The sequence below is a fragment of the Pelodiscus sinensis genome, chromosome 1 (assembly GCF_052426305.1).
Source record: "Pelodiscus sinensis isolate ZL-2025 chromosome 1, ASM5242630v1, whole genome shotgun sequence".
In the NCBI taxonomy this organism is placed as follows: Eukaryota; Metazoa; Chordata; order Testudines; family Trionychidae; genus Pelodiscus; species Pelodiscus sinensis.
The window spans coordinates 232,245,676-232,269,173 of NC_143052.1; the positions used below are offsets into that span (position 1 = coordinate 232,245,676).

General features: G+C 42.0%; 1 protein-coding gene across 3 annotated transcripts in view; it reads left to right on the forward strand.

Annotated features, from left to right (window-relative positions):
* Positions 1 to 23,498, forward strand: part of GABRB3 (gamma-aminobutyric acid type A receptor subunit beta3) — a 161,870-nt gene that overhangs the window by 132,231 nt on the left and 6,141 nt on the right. For all 3 annotated transcript variants that reach the window (XM_075916421.2, XM_075916435.2, XM_089775371.1), the window contains one exon: positions 212 to 456. In XM_075916421.2, coding sequence (XP_075772536.1) covers positions 212 to 456 — 245 coding nt within the window. The remainder of the gene's footprint in view (positions 1 to 211; positions 457 to 23,498) is intronic.

The following is a 23,498-nucleotide window of genomic DNA, read 5'->3' on the forward strand; positions in this document are numbered from 1 at the left end:
AGGATCAGTTTGATTCCATCATGCTTTGAACTCCCAGTGTTAGTGTACTGAGCCAAATTATGCCCCAGTGTGATGCCATTGGTTCCACCCTACTCCCCAATATGTTTAAGTTACGCCAAGCTAATGAAGAAACTTTCCAAAACAGAAGAGAAAACTAATACATGATCTACTGAAACATATAAGATGCCCACCCTTCTATTTCTTTATTTAGGAATTACAACTGTACTGACTATGACAACAATCAACACTCATCTTCGGGAGACTTTGCCTAAAATTCCCTATGTTAAAGCCATTGACATGTATCTTATGGGCTGCTTTGTATTTGTCTTCTTGGCCTTACTTGAATACGCCTTTGTTAATTACATCTTCTTTGGAAAAGGCCCTCAAAGGCAGAAGAAACTTGCAGAAAAGACAGCAAAGGAAAACACTGATCGCTCAAGATTTGAAGGCAACCGGGTAAGAGCCTTTTATCTCCTAAATGCAATACAGTGATTTGTTCTACTACAAATAAACAGACAGACAGAGAAAGAAGAAACACAAAGAAAAACTCTGCCTCCCTTTTTGTGCAAGCCGTTTGTGGGCACAATGTTTCATTTATCATCTGAGTGCATGTCTGTATCCAAAATGAGGTATTTAGATATACCTGACATGACATAAATAGTGCCCACATATAAACAAGGGTGCAAAAAGGGAGCTAAGTTTAAGACTGTTTTGAAACCAAGGCCATAAATTCAAAGGGTGTAACAGTCATTTGGACTGTGTGCCTACACAAGGGAATAAGGAAAAGTAAGAACCCCTTCACATACCAAGAGTCTGGGCAAGCCTGCTTACTACTTTCTCCTGCGGCAGGTGGGAAGGGAGTGGCAGGAAATAGGTGACGGAGCATTGGTCACATCCACTAATTCACTGATCAGCTCCGTTGAGCCAGTGTGCATGGTGTCATTACTTACTGCTGCTGTAGGCCAGCAGCAACTATTGCTCCTCATCCTGGGTGGCAGTGGATGTATATCAAGGGTAATATACATCATATGGATGTCTGAAGCCCAGGGAATTCTGGGGCTATTGGTGGGTGGTGCATAAAGTCACATCGCAGATCTGTAATAATGTTCTTAAGTAAATCACCTTCATGGTTATCTTATAAGGAAAGAATATGTATTGAGGAAGGTGTGTCTGTGAATTAATGACAGAACATTTTGTAAAGCATTTTGGTTTTATGGAACTGCATTTTCCATGAAAAAAATTGTTTTACTTAATTTTTTCTGACCAAGTCTACTGAGTACTACTGTATTTATCTGCCCCTTGTATTACTACAAATGATCACACTGACAAAGTAACTAGCTGTTTCTCAAGTAGCTCTATAATGTAATATAATTGCAATGTATACTTTATGACTCTGGGACTATACATCATTCTACATGTGCCAGAGAACTGTTCCTGTTTATCAGGATGTTATTCCTAGTAAAGCAGCTTTTAAATGAATGAACTCATTGTAGTCTGACCATACTTTGTGACCAAGACTTCATCACAGATGGCAAGCATTATTTAGGATTAAGCTAGCATGGAGAGTGAATTTTCTCTCATCAAAGACAGAGCTGGAAAAGAAGAGTGTCACAATGAAGACAGTAGTTGAGGCTTAGATAGAAGCTGGTAATTCTTCCAATCTGAACTGTCTGTCAAATGTAATCCATTTAAGTTATTTAAGTCATTCAATGTAAGTTTTTACATGAGACCAATATCTGTCTCCCCCATGGCTCACTGTTCTGCTACCCTGAGATCAAGGAGTCTATCTTTATATTATTAAGAGAACTGGAGTATATTTAGTACTAATGAAAGTGAGGTAGCAATAGTATTGATTTAAGCCAGGTACACGGTGGGTGGACATTGTACAAACTTCCCCCCATGCAGTATACCAACTTATGGCGTTCCTGACCTACGATGCCTTTGCTATTATACTTTCGCTCCTGCCATTTTTCACAGAGATTGTGAATTATTCTGAACTTTGTGATTGTTAAATAATGTGCACTACTGGTGACCAGAAATAATTAATGTTCACTTGTGACCTGATGTCAGGATATAAATTCAGGTCTCTGAGGGGGGCTATTGTGAAAAGAAGTCTGAGTAATGTTGATGAAAAGACATGTGATTGTGTTGAATATGGGGAGGTTTTTTTAGTATTCAGAAACACTTAGGATAAAGATCTTTGTGCTACACATTTTGTCCCCAATCCTCAGCTGGTGTAGGCTGTTATAGTTTCATTGAAATAAACAGAAGCAATGATTTCACTGTCACTACTCCTATTTATAACACCTGAAAACTGGAACCATTCAAATTATACATTGTCACAGAGTTAGCAAATACTGTAGGTGATAATAAACCTATCTGGAAATTAGAATTTTCTGTTAATTTCACCAGTAATCACTTTAGTTCAGGGGTGGGCAATAAAATGGCAGCGATTTACCAGGGTTAGCCCCTGGTGGGCCGCTGCCACTATATTTACCTGCAACTTTGCAGATACCAGCAATTGCAGTTCTCTTTGGCCTCAGATCACCGTTCCTGGCCAATGGGACTTGCAGGAAGCAGCACAGACTGGGACATTCCATAGCTCCAATTCATCAGGAACAGCAATGTGTAGCCAACAGGAGATGCAATCACCTGGACATGCGGAGGCACAAGTAAATATAGTGGTGGCGACCCACCAGGGACTAACCTGGTGGACCAGATACAACCCATAGGCTGGTATTTGCTCACCTCTGCTCTAGTTACACAAAGAAACTACCACTGTCCAGTTGGCAAGGGAGATGTGTCCAGCATGCCTCTGCAAGAGAGGGAGGCTTGTTTCTATCAGGACCCTTTTGGATGAGAGAAGTAGAGAGATCATTATTGAAGGAAGACATCTTGAATGGAAGAGAGAAAATTACAGCTCATGCAATGCACACCTTCAATGCTGATTCACTTTATTGGTACAGAAAATAAAGGCAAAGAGCTTGCTATCGTAGTGCAGGGTCATCAGATGTTGTTCCATGAGGAGTTATTCTGTCGGCGAGAATCATCAGAGATATATTGATGCTCTAGTAGCACCTGTCTCACCTGCATTCCCTGACTTTCCAGTTGCTGATCTTATTTATTATTAGAGTACTGTGTCTTGCAGGCTGGAGGCAGAGCAGCTTCTTGGTCAGGATCCCTTGATCTTAAAGTAATAGGGTCTGGGCATGCTAGTGAGGCAGAATACTTATTTCTTGGGTAAAGAGAACAGGGGGAGGATGGGAAATGTGTCATTTCTTTCATGTGGCCTTCCAGCCATTAAAAGCAATCACATTAACATGATGGATGTTTATACTGTAGCTCAGCTTTTAAATGTCATAGGACTGAAATCTGACATATAGGCTACCAAGCTTGGTTGCAAATATTCCTTTTAGGTATGTTACAAAAGGGCTTTACGTGGTTTCATTGCTCTTATTTGACCCTACACCAAGAATATTTTCTATTCTAGAAAATCCATTGGTTTGGCAGGGTTTTTTTTTTTATTGATGATTAAGTTTAAAAAATGGCTTGTAGTTCAGGCTCAGTAATTATGTTTCATAATGGCTGTGTTTATGTTGTACCAGCCTTGCATTTGAAAAGCTGAAACTGTATGACACAATTATCTCCATGTTGGTCATACTGCCACAGACGTGCCTCTCAAATGTCATGCTTTTAGGCAGTTCCTCTGACTTGCTCCTGATATGCTGTCACCGAGTCATACCCTGTTTGGGAGTGCTATACATGTTGTTGCCATTCTTCCTGTCCATTCCATTCCCAGCTATTCTTGCTTCACTTGTTAATATGCCAGTGTGTGAAGGACAGAGAGAAAAAACATCATAAGTCTGGTCAAAAGATAAAGGAGTGTTCCCAGTGACCGGCATAAACAGTGCTCCCACATTTTCAGCAACTGGTATTATCAGTACAGGCAGTCCCCGGGTTACGTACAAGATAGGGACTATAGGTTTGTTCTTAAGTTGAATTTGTATGTAAGTCGGAACTGGCTCCAGATTCAGCCGCTGCTGCTGAAACTGACCAGGGGCTGACTACAGGAAGCTGGAGACAGAATTGCTCTGCCCCCAGCTTCCTGGAATCAGCCACTGATCAGTTTCAACAGCGGCTGAATCTCGAGCCTGGGACAGAACAGCTGGGCTGCCAGGTAAGTCCCTGCAGGACCAACCCGGCAGCACCCCAGCTGCTCTACCCCAGGGTCCACAACAAAATCCTAGTCTGCTGGGGGGGGGCGCAGCTAGTGCGCCCCCCCCAGAAGACAAGGGACATGGGGAGCAAAGCCGCAGTGGAGGCGCGGGACCCCTCCGCCTCCCCAGCTTTGCTCCAGGTGTCCCTGGTCTGCTGGAGATGGTCCCCAGCAGACCAGGGACACCCGGAGCAAAGCCGGGGAGGAGAGGGACCCCGCCGCCGCTGCGGCTTTGCTCCCGGTGCCTCTGGTCTGCTGGGGACCATCTCCAGCAGACCAGGGACACCGGGAGCAAAGCTGGGGAGGCGGAGGGGTCCCGTGCCTCTGAGGCTTTGCTCCAGGTGTCCCTGGTCTGCTGGAGACGGTCCCCAGCAGACCAGGGGCACCTGGAGCAGCTTTTCTCACCCCAGAGGTCGAGGTGGCGGGACCGCTGCGCTCTGGGCGGTCCCGCTACCTGTGAGCTCCGAGGCGAGAAAGCCCCGTTCGTAAGTGCGGATCCGACATAAGTCTGATCCGCGTAACTCGGGGACTGCCTGTAGAAGTATTATGGTATATGGGGGAGGAGAAAGAAAGGAGAAAGAATGAAGAGACTATTCAAGGCTCTATCCTAACAGATATCAACACTGAACGATGCATGGTAACAAAAATGAGTGACACACAGAGACAGTAAAATAGAAATAAGCTATTTCTGTGTAGATACGTCTACACTGCATCATAACTCAAAATAAGATATGCAATTTGAGCTATGCAAAATACAGATGCGATTTTGATGCTGTTTTGAAATAGCTTATTTTGTCATTTGGCACTGTCTACATGGTGCCAAATTTCGAAATAAAGCGCTATTCTGAAACGTCACTTATTCCTCATACAATGGTTTACAGGGACGTCAGAATGGCAAGTACAAAATAACAGGCTTGCTGTGAAGATACAGGATAGCAATTTCAGGATACTCTGGTATCTCAAAAATAGTGTTGCAGTGTAGACATAGCCTTTGTGACTCCCCCCACCCCGGAAATGTGTCAAACTACTGTTCACTTTTAGATATGTTTAAATAATAATAATAATAAAAATACTTACACAAGGCACTAAGGGTATGTCTACACTACAAAGTTAATTCGAACTAACGGACGTTAGTTCGAATTAACTTTGATAGGCGCTACACTAGCGCTCCGCTAGTTCAAACTTAATTCGAACTAGCGGAGCGCTTAGTTCGAACTAGGTAAACCTCATTCTACGAGGACTAAGCCTAGTTCGAACTTACTAGTTCGAATTAAGGGGTGTGTAGCCCCTTAATTCGAACTAGTGGGAGGCTAGCCCTCCACTCTGGCCAACACCAGGGAAACTCTATGCCCCCCTCCCAGCCCCGGACCCCTTAAAGGGGCACGGGCTGGCTACGATGCCCATGCCAGGTGCAAGCCTGCCAGGACCCAGCTAGCAGACCCTGCACCTGGCACGGCTCGGGCCAGCCACCCAATGCCCCCAACCCTCCCCCTCTTCCCGGGACCAGGCTGCCGGCTCCCAGGAGCTTGCCCGGGACCGCAAGAGGCACTAGGCACAGGAAAGTGGCCGTCTAGGGCAGGAGAGCTGCCAGCCTGGCCACCCAGGAGCAGGTGTGCATGAAAATCAAGGTGGTCCACTGAGACCCCCGATCCTGAGCCCTGAGCTTACAATGGCCGTACTGGGTCAGACTAAAGGTCCATCTAGCCCAGTAGCCTACAACCCTAGGGACCCTGGAGGGGATGGACCGAAGACAGTAACCAAGCCATTTGTCTCGTGCCATCCCTCTCCAGCCTTCCACAAACTTTGGGCAGGGACACCACTCCTATCCCCTGGCTAATACCACTCCATGGACCCAACCTCCATGACTTTATCTCACTTCTCTTTAAACTCTGTTCTAGTTCTAGCCTTCACAGCCTCCTGCAGCAAGGAGTTCCACAGGTTGACTCTTTGCTTTGTGAAGAACAACTTTCTGTTACTAGTTTGAAGCCTGCTACCCATTCCTTTCTTTTGGTATCCTCTATTCCTTCTATTATGGGAACTAATGAAGAACTTTTCTTGATGCACCCTCTCCACCTCACTCATGCTTTTATAGACCTCCTATCCTATCCCCCCTCAGTCTCCTCTTTTCTAAACTGAAAAGTTCCAGTCTCTTTAGCCTCTCTTCATATGGGACCTGTTCCAAACCTCTGATCATTTTAGTTGCCCTCCCCTCTCCCACCCTCTCTCTTCCCCTCTCCCACCTCCTTTTCCCAGTCTCCCCGAGTTTTGTTCAATAAAGAGAGATTCTATTTTTGACCACACGTTTTCTTTATTTTGTACATCAGGAAGGGGGGCTAGGGAAGGGTAAGTGGAAGGAGGTGAGGGAGGAATGGGGTACGAGCCCCCGATGGGGAGGACTGGGCTGGCTCTGCGGGCTTCTGGGGGTGGAAGCTCTCCTGCAGCCCCCCAATTGCCCTCTCTTCCCAGATGGCAGCCTGCGGCAAGTGCAGCCGGTCTGATGGCCGAGTGCTGTGATGTGCCCAGTGTGGGCACTCAGGGCACTCCAAGCCAGGACTGCTTTGCAAGCGGGGCACCCCTGAGAACTGTCTGTCCGGGGTGGGGATCGGGTCCCTTTAAGCACAGCCCTCGGCTAGTCTGAGGCAGCAGCTCCACGCTCTAAGTCCTCATCTGATGCCCTGCTGGCACTGCTTCCAGCCATCCTTAACCCCGGTTCAGGGTCCACTTAATGTGGACATGCTAGTTCAAATTAGCAAAACGCTAATTCGAACTAGTTTTTTAATCTGGATCTGTTAGTTCGAATTAGCTTAGTTCGAATTAGCGCTGTAGTGTAGACATTCCCTAAGAAACATAAAACATAATGAGAACTGGCTAAACTTTGGAATTTCCATCTTGCAAGAAATTCTAAAATGTCATCATTTGTTTTCATCTAGAATTGGGGCAAAAACTCTAAATATAAAATATTTGCATGGAATAGAAAGTCCAAATAAATTTTCATCCAGAAATGACAAAATATTTTGCCTGCAGATCAGTTCAGCATTGAATTGTGACCATAAAAGCTGCCATTGTGCCTCATGGAAGTTGTAGTTCAGGTGCCTCATGACCTCGCTCTTATCTATTCACTAGATTCCTCAGCTGGCCTACATCTTTAAAGATGAGTTGAGATCCTGAGATCTCCTTAAACCCCACAGTAGTTTAAATGGAAAGAAAGACCACTATGTATCGTGGGAGATACAGTTCAGAAATAGAGGTACCTGAACTACAGCCCCTATGATTCACCATAGCAACTCAGGAAGACAAAAATTAATGTCAAAATGGCCTGAAACAAAACATTTCAATCCAGATACATAAACAAAATTGGTTTTTATTCAGGTCATCTTAACCTGATTTCAATTTTCCCGACTGAAATTTTCTGTAGGAAAATTTTAATTCTACCTTGTTCATTATTCTCAGTTTTGTAGGTTCTACATTTTTTTTTGTCAACAGATTTTTCATTGGAAAATTCGCACATAGCTCTATAACTACTATTACACAGAAGTGTCAAAACAATCATTTATAAGGAACTCTGCCAGCCCACCACATAAAATAAAGCTATTTTCCACTCCTTCATCATTCTACTCCATCATCCTCCCTCTCCAAAATTCATGTCAAACAGATGTCTTTTGCAGCTTATCCAGATGCTCACCAATCTAGGTTATTTCAGATCAAAGGGACAGTATGTTCCAATATTCTGGAATCCATATCTCAAACACCCTATGAGCCACCTCCAGCTCCTGCCTCCCTGCTGATCAGTCGTGGTACATATTCAATTAAAATATTGTCTTTGTTCTTTTTGCCCTATTTGGTGTTAAAATCCCTACACAATACCTCACAAGGTATCTAGAGCAGTGCAGGAACTGTAATGGGTCTGCTGACATTCTATTAGGACCACATTATTATGGAGATCATACCACTGTGCACCTGGAAAACCTTGTACTGTAGTAATTGTTGGGCTCTGGCAAATTACCATGGCAGATTTGGTTGACCAGGATTGTAACTAGACTGCTTTTAGGCGTGCAAGCCAATTGTTGGAGCAATTAATATACACCAATTTTTGGGCTAAGAACTATTTTCCTGTTTTGATCTGCCTGGACCTGACCGGCTAAAAATTAGATAATAGTATGACGCTCCTATATTCACAGCGCACAAACCAAAAAGTTAGATGAAAACATAAAAACTCTTGAGGTTGCCATGTAATGCTATTCTATTTCTTATAATTCAGAACAATTATACACAAGAACCCCAAAATAGAAAAGAGGATGCCTCCAAGACAGGAAAGCACAACTTTGCTTTACTCTGATTTAAGTTGTCCCTTTCCAGACTGACTGCTCCCACATTCATACTTCACTGCAGAGTCCCCTGACTGGAAGCAACACCTGAAAACTACCCTTTCTGACACATTCTTAAAAGGATAGCTTGCAGTTCCAATACAGTTCTCAATACACCACAAATACCTCCATTCAATAGTATATCAAATTAATTAGCATTTTCGTTTTCTATGTAACAAGGTCTGAGACTGAAGTGTGCAATTGAGGCTGTTATTACAAGTTTTCCTTTACTATTTGGTGTATTGCCACATGTCAAAAAGGTTCCTCAACATTTCTGTATTGTATTGCTGCATTTCTTTGCAAAAGTCTCAGATTCCTTGCACTTTCCGTTCTCTCTAAACTTTTGGTTGTAAAAGACAGTCTCCAACTATTAGACCCCTAAAATCTTCCATCTATTTATCTATTTAATTAATGTAATATTGACCTCCAAAAATGATCTTGTGAATACACAAATGATGATTGTTGTAATTATTACTCTGCCATATAGAAGGTTTAATTATGAGATGAGGTCTATTATGACTTTAAAATCATTAGCTTGCTGATAATTTGATGATCAATGCCATTATGAAATCCTATGAGAGTAAATATTTGTAAGACAATCACGGAGGGGAAACTATTATTCTGATTCCATTCACTCCTTCATTTCTTGCTTTAATAAATCTAAGCAAGTTTATTAATTTCATGGACTAAAGAGAAGGAAATTCATATAGCATCACATTTATATCAAATTACATTCAACAATTAAAAATATAAGATCAACCATTAACAGAAAATATATCCTACATTGTGTGTCATATTCCAGTGGTGTACGAGAAATTTTAATGCTTGTAAAGAGCAGCTATATGAGAACAGGTGGATAAGAAAAAAAAAAGCAACTCAAGCAAGAAATCAGAGAGACTCTTAGCAGCGAATTATTGGTGGATTAAAAGACAGTAGAAGAGAGGCCATCATACCTGGTCACTTGTTTTATTGAGCTAGCTGAGCATTTCTGCATATTATTTGTAAATGGAATAATTAATTTTGTTTTATTCTCTATTTAAAGTTTCCTACCTCATGAGACCTTTTGCGGAAGAATGTTTAAAGTAGTCTTGGCAAGAGTCTAGTTAACTCAATATATGTTGGTACTCATCAATTTCAGCTAGACCATGAAATGGATGAAAAAATATTAATTGGTAACAGTCAGTGCAAATACAGCCTCCCTTCCTTGCACCTCCCTTCCCTTCCATGACCGTGCACGGAGATCTGTCATCGCCCCAGTCATTCACCCACCAGCCAGATGCAGGGAGACATTTGCCCAGTTTTCAACTGAACACCAGGTTGAAATGGGCTCTCCCTAGCCTGATGAAAATGAGCAAGTGAGTTAAGGTAGGAAAGAGAGAGAGTGCTGGAAGGATGGAGAGGCAGTGATTGAGGTAGGGCCTCACAGAAGGGGCAGGGCCAAGATGTTCAGTTTCACTCGATCAGAAAGTTGGCAAACCTAGAGCCACCCCTAGGCAGGAATTGTTCAGCACTGGAGTGGCTACCCTAAGAATTCTGCCGACCCTGGGTATCAGCTCATATCTTTCAAGCCTGTGAATGTTGCTCCACCCAGTTGTGTTTACTGGATAGCAACAGCAGATGCCCCTTCACTATGTGGTCCATTTGGCAGTACTACGAATTTAGAGATTAAAAGAAACTCATCTTTAGACCTTAGTAGACTGACTAATATCTCAGGGCAGCTACCTGAAGTAATAAAGTAACCACATAACAACTGAAAACGTGTATTTCAGTAAAATATTTACTGTCTGAGGTTTTATGGCACAAATATAAAAGTTGCATTCCTGTATTTATAGAAGAGCATGCACAAAAGGCTAAGTACACTTAATCAGATTTTGTAAAAATATATTCCTTTAGAAATTGATTTCCAAGGTCACACAATTACACCTGTTCTGTACGTATGCTTAGGATCATGTAGTTGGGGTGGCTTGATGGGGGGTTGGGTCACCTGAATATAATGCACAGATTCCTATGTTTTGCTTTAATTTATACCACCATGTTCAGTTTCAGTTTTAATAAGCAGCTTCGTTTTTCTTTTAAATAAGGCTTTTCTGCACTAGGGCCATGTCTACACTAGGAAAGTATTCCGAAATTACTAAATTCGACTTAATAATTCCAGATTTAACAAATTCGAACTAGCAAGTCCACACTACAGGGAAGCCTTGAAATTAGTCCAAGAAAGACTCTGTCAACATGGATGCGCTACTTCAGACTTAGTAGGATGCACTGGGGAGTAATTATTCAAATTATTCCAGGGAGTAATTATTTTGAAATAGCAGCTCTAGAGTGTCCATGCTACCATTATTTTGAAATAACTATTTCAAAATTAGCGTTACGCCTGATGAAAAGCAGGAGTACAGATCTCCAATTCTGTGGCCTGTTATTTTGAAATAACGGTTTTGCTAGTATGGAGACACCACTTATAAATTGGATCGGGGGAGGGGCGTATTTCAGAATAAATTCCTAGTGTAAACCAGGGCTAGGAGTCTAGAATTTGAGTCCCTTATAGAAGTACTACTCTGCTAATGATACAGATTCCATTTTTTTGGAAGGTCCCTCACCAAACGTTCTTAAGTAAAGTAACTTGTCCTGGGATAAGAGGGAAGGTCCTTGCATGGATTAATAACTGGTTAAAAGACAGGAAACAAAGGGTAGGAATAAATGGTACAATTTCAGAGTGGAGAGAGGTAACTAGTGGTGTCTCCCAAGAGTCTGTCCTGGGATCAATCCTATTCAACTTGTTTACAAATGATCTGGAGAAAGGGGTGAATAGTGATGTGGCAGAATTTTCAGATGATACTAAACTACCCAAGATAGTTAAGACCAAAGCAGACTGTGAAGAGTTTCAAAAAGATCTCACCAAACTAAGTGATTGGGCAACAAAATGGCAACTGAAATTTAATGTTGATAAATGCAAAGTAATGCAAATTGGAAAAAATAATCCCAACTATATATACAATCTGATGGGAACTAACTTAGCTACCACTACTCAAGAGAGAGAGCTTGGATTCATTGTAGATAGTTCTCTGAAAACATCCACTTAGTGTGCAATGGCAGTCAAAAAAGCAAATAGAATGTTAGGAATCATTAAGGAATCAGTAGGGATAGAGAATATGATAGGGAATATCTTATTGCCTGTACACAAAACCATGGTACATTTTGAATACTGTGTACAAATGTGATTGCCTCATCTCAAAAAAGATATATAGGCATTGGAAAAGGTTCAGAAAAAAGCAACAAAAATGATTAGGGGTTTGGAACACATCCCATATGAAGAGAGATTAAAAAGACTTGGTCTTTTCATCTTGGAAAAGATGAGACTAAGGGGGGATATGATAGAGGTCTATAAGATCATGACTGGTATGGAAAAAGTGAACAAGGAAAAGTTATTTACTTGCTTCCATAACATAAGAATTAGGGGGTAACCAAATGAAATTCGTAGGTAGCAGGTTTAAAATTAATAAAAGGACGTTTTTCTTCATGCAGTGCACAGTCAACCTGTGGAACTCCTTGCCAGAGGATGTTGTGAAAACTAGGACTTTAACAGGATTCAAAAATGAGCTAGATAAATTCATGGAGGTTATGTAAATCAATGCTTATTCGTCAGGATTGGTAGGAATGGTATCCTTAACCTCTGTTTGTCTGAAAATGGATTACATGAGAGGGATCATGTGACCCTCTGGGTCATCTGCAATTGGCTACTATTGGTAGACAAGATACTGAGATGGACCTTTGGTCAGATCCAGTATGGCCGTTCTTGTGTTGTTATGATGCTGGTATAACCCACTGGTGAAAATGAGATACAGGTCTCCATCTCTGCTGATGCTCAAAGGATATGAGTTGTTACAGCCCCAAGCTACAGAGCTTTAAAATGCAAGCTGTAGACAGAGATACATTTAGTTCTAGAGGTCTCCAGGTCAGTTCCTGGCATGTTGGACAAAACAGCAGCTGGCATACCAGGTCTTATTTAGTATAGCCCCTCCAGTACTATTTACGACTATGTACCATTTAAATAGGCTGTCTATTATACTGTTCATTCTCATGTACTGAATTTTACTCTGAAAATTAAATGGTCTTGCTTTTGTACATAAAAGTGGCAATGTTATATTAAGGTTTGTCTTTAGATATATGAGACTAGCTGGGGTGGTTTTATTTTCAGATATTATTCAATTTTCCTGGATTCCATTTTTGTATTATTAAAAAAAAAAACTTGTCAAAGTGTGAGGAGCATGTACCAAGTTTTCAAAACATGTACCAGGATGGGCACAGCAATTACTGTTGGAGGAAATGCTAATGTTGTAGCACATGGAATATGGATGTTTGACATTTGTTTGAAGACTTGGCAACATTACAGTACTTTGCACAACTTACCTCAGACTCTGATCCTGTGATATCTTGCACCCAGTATACTTACTTACATCAGACTGAGTATGTTGAGTGTATGCTCAATGCTACCATTATGATTTGGTAGTATTTTACACCTACTTTGCACTAGCAAAAATGATTACATAAAAGTGTAGGGCAACAGGTGAATTACGTGCTTCATTTTCTTTTCAACATCAGTGCAAAACAGTCAGCATTATTTTAACAAACTTCATTTTTAGTAGGTGGAAAATTAAAACATAGACTTTTTCCTTCTCCAAAGTTTGCAATACTTTAAAATCCTTGACAGGTTTCCATTTTATATTCAAACACTGAGCTCTTCCTTTATCGACAATCAGGCTGAAATTAACGGTTCTTTCATTTACTCTCACCAGCATGAACATTTGTCAAAGCAGCAATTGATAGAAAAGTTAACTTTCAGACCAGTGATGAGATTACTCGACAATGTCACTTGTTATACCCACAAATGTAAAATATTTTTAAAGTTTCCAAAAACAAAATAGTGAATTGACTTTTTTTAAAGCAAGCCAGATATCTGTGGTCTGATTGTCCACTGTCTTGCGTACTTGATAGCCATTTACACAAGAGCAAAAGTGGCTGTAAAATTATACCTTTCTGGCTGACTACACAAGAGACAAGGCCTGGGATAATCAGGGAAATAAAATCTAGAATGCAGTTTACACCATCTTATAATTATTTTAGTTCATGTGATAACATATATGAGTAGAGTCCTTTTAATGTAAAATAGAGTAAGTTGACAACATTAGTTTTTCATGCTGTTATTAAAGCAGTTGTTTACACATGTATTATTCAGAATGCACAAAAGTGTCTATATTATATTTAAAAAATAGGGATTGATGAATTACTAAACATAACCACAGAGTGAATGTGCAGGCAAAATATTTCCTCCTTTTCCTCTGACAGAGTACAGTGATTGACTTGTAAGACAAAGGTATGATTTAAAAAAAAAACCTTAAAATTTGTGGCATATTAAACAGATGTGCCAGCTGACTTGTACTCATGGGCTCAGGCAGAGGGGCTGTTTTATTGCTGTGTAGATATCAGGGCTCTGACTGGTGACTGACCTTTGGGACCTTCTCTCCTAGCAAAGTCCTAGAGTCGAGCTCCAGCCTGAGCGAGAATGTTTGCACAGCAATGAAACAGCTGTGAAGCCAGAGCCCCACAAACCCAAGTCTGCTGACCCAGGCCAGCCATGATTAGCTTGTTGTGTAGACATACTGTTGGATCTAACACCAAAGATAACACTTGTAACCATCCCTGTAATAAACTAAGTAAAGATTTATCAATGAGGAAAAAGGGATAAGAATGTTATTTACAAGTTAAAACAGATAAACATTCACACACATGAGTTGCAGCCTTCAGTTCCAGTGACAGAGCTGCTGAAATGTGCCAGCTCTGTATGTCCTTTAGGGCTAACCCAGGTGAGTCCTAGTGGTTTCTTGCTGGTGTTTAGGAATCTTTGTTTCTTAGAGTTTAAACAGCATAAGAGGACCCTAGTTTAAACAGCATAAGAGGACCATGTGTACGGAGGGGACAATTGACCAAGTCTTTGTTCCATAGTGGCGCATTCAGACTCAGTAGTCCTTCCTAATGGCAGGAGATAGCACCTTTTGATAGGAATCCAGCATTTTGCATTAGATGAAGTCTTTGGTGAGTTACAGAACAAATGTTTTACCATTATAAAGCAAACACTTAAGTGTTAACTTATAGCATGTGTCAGGGGTCTGCCCATAAAGGCACTCTGCCTGGGAGTCGTCTGTAATGGTCCTCCCTTTTACGAAGTCCCGTAGCACTCTACCCTCTGGGTCAGCCCCTGTGTTTCTCTAGCCCTTTTCAGGCCCCACCTCCCCCCACACACATCTGCAGCCTTGACAGACTGGGCGAAGGGGGGGGAGGTAGAGGTTCCCTTGGGGCATTGGCTGGCACTGCGACTAGTGCGGTGAACACCCTAATCTGCCTATATATTATTACTTGGTTCTGCGGGAGGGACGGGGCGGAGAAGGGAGACTCGGGCCCTCCCACTCTCCGAGTCTCAGCCCTGGGACCTAGAGACAAAGGGATCTTTGTCCCTGTCTCGGCTGATGAGGCTACTGCCTGCAACTCGTCAGCCCACAGGCTGTGGCTCCTTTGCCTGCCCTGGGCTTCTTCCTTCTCCCCCCCCTCTTTAGTTACCTCTCCATTGCCAGGTGCCCTCCAGCCTCCCCAGCTGGGATCCACTCAGACAACCCTACTTCCTCCTCCTTGTCCCTTGGCTCTCCGGGTGTCTTCTCAGCATCCTCTCAGTCATCCAGGGGTGCTTCCGATGCTACCAGAGAGTCCCTACACCCCTTCTCTTCCTGGCAGCCTGTAGACCTTTTAAAGGTCCCATGCCTGTGCTGCCCCTCCCCTTGCGCTGGCGTCAGGCTGCCCTCTTATTCCTGGCATGCTCTGTCCTTTTTGACCCCAGTGTCACCAGACGTTGGGTTGGGAGGCGTGTTCAGCATCTCTGGCCAGAGCACAGCTGGCTGCGGCCGCAGCACCAGCTCCACACCACCCACAGGGAGCGTACAAGACTGTGCTGCTCCATCACAGCATGGAATACAGATATTATATGTAGGATCCTGGAGTACAGATATTACATGCAGCATCCTACAAGTATTCCATACAGTTTAAACACTAAGCATATTCTTAGAACACTAATTTTTTTAACTATACTAACTGATGGGTGAGTCAGACTGATCTCCAGCTATGCATTTGTCACTGTTCAGTGAAGCCCAAGGCCTTCATGAGCTGGCACATGGTCTACCAGCATCACCTCATACTTGGTGATTACTATCTGGTCTCCCCTCCCAATCTTCTCTTCTCCAGACCAAACAAACACATTTTTTTTCAGTCTCTCCTTGTAGGCCATGTTTTTTTTATACCTTTAATAATTTTTATTACTCTTCTCTGGACTTTCTGCTAATTGCCCACATTTATCACAAACTGTGATGCCCAGAAATGGGACCCAGTTCTCCAGAGGAGGCCTGTATCAGTGATGAGTAGAGTAGATTGTTGTTGTACTTTGTTTTAGACATTTTTGTTAAAGTTTCAGAATTATAGGATGCATCGTATGGATCCTGAAAATTACCCTCTTTTTAAATATTTATGGTGCTTTCTGACTTTTCATCCAACTCAGGCTCTAAGTAGAATAATGTAAAAACCCATCATTTTGCACACATGCAGAGAACTCTCATCCCTCAGAGATGGGGAAGATGGGTTTTTGGGTAAGATTGATTCTGAAATAAGATAGTAACCATTTGCATATTTAGTCATTGCTGAGTCAGCAGAAAATTAATGCTTTGGCACTTGGCTGTTTCTGTTTGCCTGAAAGAGCACTTGATGCTTCTTCTTAAAATGAGGTCTACATTCTAAAGGCGTGGTGTCCAACCAGTTCTGAAGCAGTAGCCATTATGGCTACTCAATCAGCCAAATAGCCACATGTGACTGGTGGCTAGCATGGTGGACACCCGGATTCTAAACTAAGTCTGCATCACTCACAGGGATGTGAAAAATACACAGGAGCATCATAATTAAGCCAACCACCTCTACCAGTGTAGACAGTGTTAGACTGAGGGAAGAATTCTTTAATTGACCTAGTTACCAATTCTCAGGGAGGTATCGTGAAGCAATGCAGCTGTAAATCTACAGCTGGGCCACTGCAATGTTTTGAGTGTAGACTTAGAAACTGTTCATGGAAATAATTGGCTGTGCCCCAAGGAGTGGCAATGAGGGGCAGAGAGGAGTACTGTGGCTGAAAAGAGAAGAAGGATAGGGTAAAAAGAGAGGAGACTGAAGAGGAGAGAAGGAGAGGGGAGAATGACAGTGACCAAGATGTTCAGAGGGGTAGCCGTGTTAGTCTGTAACTTGAAAAACAATGAGTAGTCCTCTTGCTCCTTAGAGACTAACATATATATGTTTCTATGCCTTTGCTTTCTTGCCTCTGTCTTCACAGACAAGGTCATCTCCCAGACAAATGCACTAGACAATGCAGTATGGGAAGGAGGTGGACAGCCCTTGGTGGGGAAAGAACAAGTTAGGAACTATTTAGAAAAGCTAAACATACACAAATCCATAGGCCTGGATTTAATGCATCCGAGGGTACTGAGGGGGTTGGCAAATGTCATTATGGAGCCTTTGGCCATTATCTTTGAAAATTCGTGGTGATCAGGAGAAATTCCGGATGATTGGAAAAAAGGCAAATGTAGTGCCCATCTTTAAAAAAGGGAAGAAGGACAGTCCAGGGAACTACAGACCAGTCAGCCTTACCTTAGTCCCTGGAAAAATCATAGAGGGGATCCTCAAGGAATCAATTTTGAAGCACTTGGAAGAGGGGAAAGTGATAAGGAATAGTCAATGTGGATTCACGAAGGACAATTTGTTCCTGACCAATCTGATTAGCTTCTATGATGAGGTAACTGGCTCTGTGGATATGGGGAAGTCAATGGATGTGATATACCTTGATTTTAGCAAAGCTTTTGATATGGTCTCCCACAATATTCTTGCCAGAAAGTTAAGGAAATATGGGTAGGTTAAATGGGCTGCTAGATGGATAGAAAGCTCGCTAGACTGTCGGGCCCAACGGGTAGTGATCAACGGCTCGATGTCATGTTGGTGGTCTGTTTCTAGCAGAGTGCCCCAAGGATCTGTTCTAGGACCAGTTTTGTTCAACATCTTTATTAATGACCTGGATGAGGGGATGGATTGCTCCCTCAGCAAGTTCACAGATGACACTAAGCTAGGGGGAGAGGTAGATACACTGGAGGGCAGGAATAGGGTCCAGAAAGAGATGGACAGATTAGAGGATTGGGCCAAAAGAAATCTGATGAGGTTCAATAGGACAAGTGTAGAGTACTGCACTTGGGACGGAAGAATCCCAAGATTGTTACAGGCTAGGGACCGAATGGCTAAGTAGCAGTTCTGCAGAAAAGGACCTGGCGATTAGAGTGGATGAGAAGTTGGGTATGAGTCAACAGTGTGCCCTTGTAGCCAAGAGGGCTAATGGCATAGTAGGGTGCATTAGAAGGAGCATTGCCAGCAGATCCAGAGACGTGATTATTCGCCTTTATTCGGCTTTGGTGAGGACACATCCAGAGTATTGTATCCAGTTCTGGGCCCCCTACTATAGAAAGGATGTGGCTGCATTGGAGAGGGTCCAGCAGAGGGCGACCAAAATGATTAGGGGACTGGAGCGCATGACCTATGAGGAAAGACTGAGGGTATGTCTACACTACCCCGCTAGTTCGAACTAGCGGGGTAATGTATGCATACAGAACTTGCTAATGAAGCCCGGGATTTGAATTTCCCAGGCTTCATTAGCATAAAGCCGGCACCGCCATTTTTAAAAGCCGGCTAGTGCGAACCCCGTGCCCAGATGAGTTAAAATGTTCCCTTACAGGTTTTGGCAAGGAAGCATAAAGGAGACTGCAGGAGCATAGAAAAGCATGGGCAGAGAGCCCAGGAAGAGAAGAGCAGGAAAGGAAATGTAAACATTAAAGTGGTGATCACAATATTGATAACCTGAATAAATAAAAAATCATGAATCAGTTGTACATTTTAAACAAAATAAGCCAAATCCTCAGCTGGTGTAGCTCTACATAGCTCCATTAAAGGCAATAGAATTACACACATTTCCACCAGCAGAGGATGTTGTCCAAATAGTACAATTATATGTATTCATGAATCATTCAGTATATAGTACACTGCCATTAGCAATATAGTTTTTCTAATGCTCTGAGAAGAGATGATGCAGCTAGTGTGCAACTGCCAACACTTTTAAGTGTTTTAAAACTTACTACAAGCCTTATTTAAAATAAAATTTGACATTTTGCATCCATTAGCTATTCATTCTTCACGCTATCCTATCAATTCAACTCAGTCAAGAAGTATTATTATAGTGTTCTTGTTTTGCAGAGAGTTTAAGTGATTTGTTCAAATTGAAGGAGTCATTGGAAAGCTAGGATTAGACTTCAGGAATTTCTATCTACTAGCCCCAAACTCAGTTCTCCTGGACTATACTGCTTCTCTCTTTGTACACGCTTTGTTTCTTTCTCCTGACAAGTGCCTCCGTCTACTAGCTTTCAGATACATGTTCAAACTGGTACCTTCTAATTAGTTTTATATGGAGTTTGATAGAAATATATGACTGCACAACTTTATGTAACGTAATTATATTTTCAGATCAACTAAGTGATTGTTTTTCATGTGAACAGTTTAGTTTTTGTGATCATTTTTAGTTTGGATATATAAAGAGTGAGACCTCACAGTGTTCATATATGTATGTATGTATCATAATTTAGTGACTATATCCTGCGGGTTATATTTGTTTTTACAAACCCCACATTTCCCCCCCACACACACACACACCGGGTTCTACTCGGGTGTGGGGTATACAAAATTTTTTTTACACACTGCCCGGTTCCTGCTCAGCCTCCAGCCTCCGGGCGGTGAGCACTCCCCCGCCTGGTTCCTGAGCAGCCTCCAGCCTCTGGGCGGGAAAGCACTCACGGCCCGGTTCCTCCGCAGCCATAGGAAGGGGAAGGGGGAGCGCTAATCCAGCTGCACAGGGACTGGGCAGTGAGCACTCCCCAACCTGGAGGCTGATGGCTGTGCAGTAACCGGGCGGAGCAGCGCACACCGCCCGGTTCCTGCACATCTGGATGAGCGCTCCCCCTACCCCTTCCTATGGCTACGGAGGAACTGGGCGGTGAGCGCTCCCCCTCCTGGAGGCTGGTGTGCGGGGCATACAAGATTTTTTTTAACTCAAAAAGAAAAAAACGTGGGGTATATTCGAGTGTGGGGTGTATTCGCTAAAAGACGGTATTTATTTGTTTACTATGAATAGCAGTAGTAATAATTTGTATTATAGTAAAGCTTAGGGACCAAAATCTTAGATTTGGAGTCCATTGTTCCAGGAACTTGTGCAAACATATTAAAAACACTCCTTGCCCTGAAGTGTTTATTCATAGAATCATAGAATACTAGGACTGGAAGGGACCTCGAGAGGTCATCGAGTCCAGTCCCCTGTCCTCATGGCAGGACCAAAGACTGTCTAGACCATCCCTGATAGACATTTATCTAACCTACTCTTAAATATCTCCAGAGATGGGGATTCCACAACCTCCCTGGGCAATTTATTCCAGTGTTTGACTACCCTCACAGTTAGGAACTTTTTCCTAATGTCCAACCTCTCTTGCTGCAGTTTAAGCCCATTGCTTCTCATTCTATCCTCAGAGGCCAAGACGAACAAGTTTTCTCCCTCCTCCTTATGACACCCTTTTAGATACCTGAAAACTGCTATCATGTCCCCCCTCAATCTTCTCTTTTCTAAACTAAACAAACCCAGTTCTTTTAGCCTTCCCTCATAGGTCATGTTCTCTAGACCTTTAATCATACTTGTTGCTCTTCTCTGGACCCTCTCCAATTTCTCCACATCTTTCTTAAAATGTGGTGCCCAGAACTGGACACAGTACTCCAACTGAGGCCTAACCAGCACAGTGAAGTATAAGACAAGAGACAATAAGATACATCAGATGGGGGATGTGCAAGGTGCTGGACAATATGTTCATGGCATACCAGTTGCCAGGTCCATTGTCGAGGTTTTTTTTTAGGAATCATAGCAAAGAAAAGTTTTATAGAGGAATGTGAATGAGGACAAGAAAGTGGTCTGTAAGTGTCGATGGGGAGCTCCTCCAGTGCTTCTGGAGAAGCATGGGAGCAAGCATGAAAATCCTTGTTTAATATTTTAATAAGTGGATGATAAAGGCAGAGCAGAGGCAGGAGCTCCATCTCGTTAGTTTATAAGTAATCATGGTTAGCATGGGGATAGGCCATGAATGCCTTAAATAATGAGTGATTTTTGTTTGAGGTGGTGGACCAAATAGAGCCAGTAGAGAGATGCAAAGAAAGGGATGACATCATCAAAGCAGTGAGCCAGGAAAACAATATTTGCTGCAACCATTTAAAAAAATATGGTTAGACAAGACTTCATTTTCAAGGCTAGGGAGGAGGTGGTTGCACCAGTTGAAATGAAAGATGTTGAGGGCTTGGATGGGACTTTATGGCTGGTAAAGAAAGGACAGATTGTATCGATGTTATGCAAAATGGTATTTCAAATGCTGTTTACAATTTGGAAAAAATCAATTTGGATTAATTATGTTATGAGACAACTGTAAGTGACAATTGTGTGCAAAAGGGTTAGTTGTACTTTTCAAATCTTCTGAGTCTTTTTCACTTCTTTTGCTGACTGCCTCATTCTGTAGACCATGCTTAGGTTTAGCTATCTTGCATTCATTTTTGCAAACCTCAACTATATATTCTCATACAAACAGCAGATCCAGATTGTTACTGTGGTGAAAAAAATGGGATTTCTTCACCCCATTGAGGCTTCTTAACCCCACTGCTTCAAAGTCTCAGAGGGGTAGCTTTGTTAGCTGTAACTTTAAATTTTTTAAAAAAGAACAAGTGGTCTTGTAACTCCTTGGGGCACATCTACACTGCAGGGGAAAAGTCAAATTAAGCTACGCAACTTCTGCTACATCAATTGCGTGGCCCAAGTAAAAATAGCTTAATTTGGGCTTTTGACGCTGTCTACACAGCAGGAAGATGAAGGAAGAACACCCTTCCTTCTGCTTCGCTTATTCCTTGTGAAATGAGGGTTGCAGGAGTTGGAATAAGAAGTGCTCCAGCTCTACATTATGACAAAATAATGGTTTGATGTTTAGACATTAATTTTGTTATCACCTAAGTTTAGTTATTAATTTTGAAATCACCTAAGTTATTCTGAAAAAACATTGCAGTACCCTTAGGGTATGTCTGCAGAGCAGTTATTTTGAAATAACAGCCGTTATTTCGAAATAACTTTACTAGCACCTACACAGCCAAGCTGCTATTTTGAAATTAATAGCGGAGCGCTTATTTCTAATTTGGTAAACCTCATTCCAAAACACTATTTCGAAATGCATTTTGTGTGTAGACATGTTATTTCGAAATAACTTATTTCAAATTAGCTATTTTGAAATAACGCTGTAGTATAGACATACCCTTAGAGACTAACAACAAATTATATAGCATCATGAGCTTTCATGGGCACAACCCACTTCATCAGATGAGTGGAACAAAGAGGCCAGTTTAGTTTGCTTACTTTTATTTCTAGGAACCCTAGTTCTTTTATCTTTGTTCTGTAATCCTTGCTCTTTTATTTTCCTGATTTTCATTCTCAACATTACATATTCTTATCCTGTTTGTATACATAGAATATATAGAGAAAGGATAGAGCAGGCCGGGTGGGTGGCGGAGTGGCACTGTAGTGAAAGATAATGTAGAATCCATTGAAATAAAAATATTAAGTGAATCAACATGTTCCATAGAATCGCTATGGATAGAAATTCCATGCTCCAATAATAAGAAATTAGCAGTAGGGATATATTACCGACCACCTGACCAGGACAGCGATACTGACATAGAAATGCTGAGGGAGATTAGAGAGGCTACCAAAATAAAGAACTCTATAATAATGGGGGATTTTAATTACCCCCATATTGACTGGATACATGTCACCTCAGGAAGAGAAGCGGAGAGAAAATTTCTCAATGGCTTAAATGACTGCTTCTTGGAGCAGCTAGTGCAGAAACCCACAAGGGGAGAGGCAATTCTCGATCTAGTCCTGAGTGGAGTGCAGGATCAGGTCCAGGATATAACCGTTAGAGGACCGCTTGGGAATAGTGACCATAATATAATAACATTCAACATTCCTGTGGTGGGAAGAACACCTCAGCAGTCCAGCACCCTGGCATTTAATTTCAAAAAGGGGAATTACGCAAAAATGAGGAGGTTAGTTAAACAGAAATTAAAAGGCACAGAGACTAGAGCCAAATCCCTGAAAGCTGCATGGAAACTTTTTAAAGACACCATAATAGAGGCCCAACTTAAATGTATAACCCAAATCAAAAAACATAGCAAGAGACCTAAAAAAGAGTCACCGTGGCTTAACCACCATGTAAAAGAAGCAGTGAGGGACAAAAAGGTATCTTTTAAGAAGTGGAAGTCCAATCCTAGTGAGATAAATAGAAAGGAACATAAACACTGTCAAATCAAGTGTAAACATGTAATAACAAAAGCAAAAAAAGATTTTGAGGAACAGCTAGCCAAAAACTCAAAAAGAAATAACAAAATGTTTTTTAAGTACATTAGAAGCAGGAAGCCTGCTAAAAAGCCTGTGTGTCCCCTAGATGATTGAGCTATAAAAGGAGCAATCAAGGACGATAAAGCATTTGCGGAGAAACTAATGATTTCTTTGCTTCAGTATTCACGGCTGAGGGCGTTGGGGAGATTCCTGAATCTGCACCGTCCTTTGTGGGTGATGAATCTGAGGAACTGTCCCAGATTGAAGTGTCATTAGAGGAGGTTTTGGAACAAATAGAAAAACTTAATGTTAACGAATCTCCGGGACCGGATGGCAT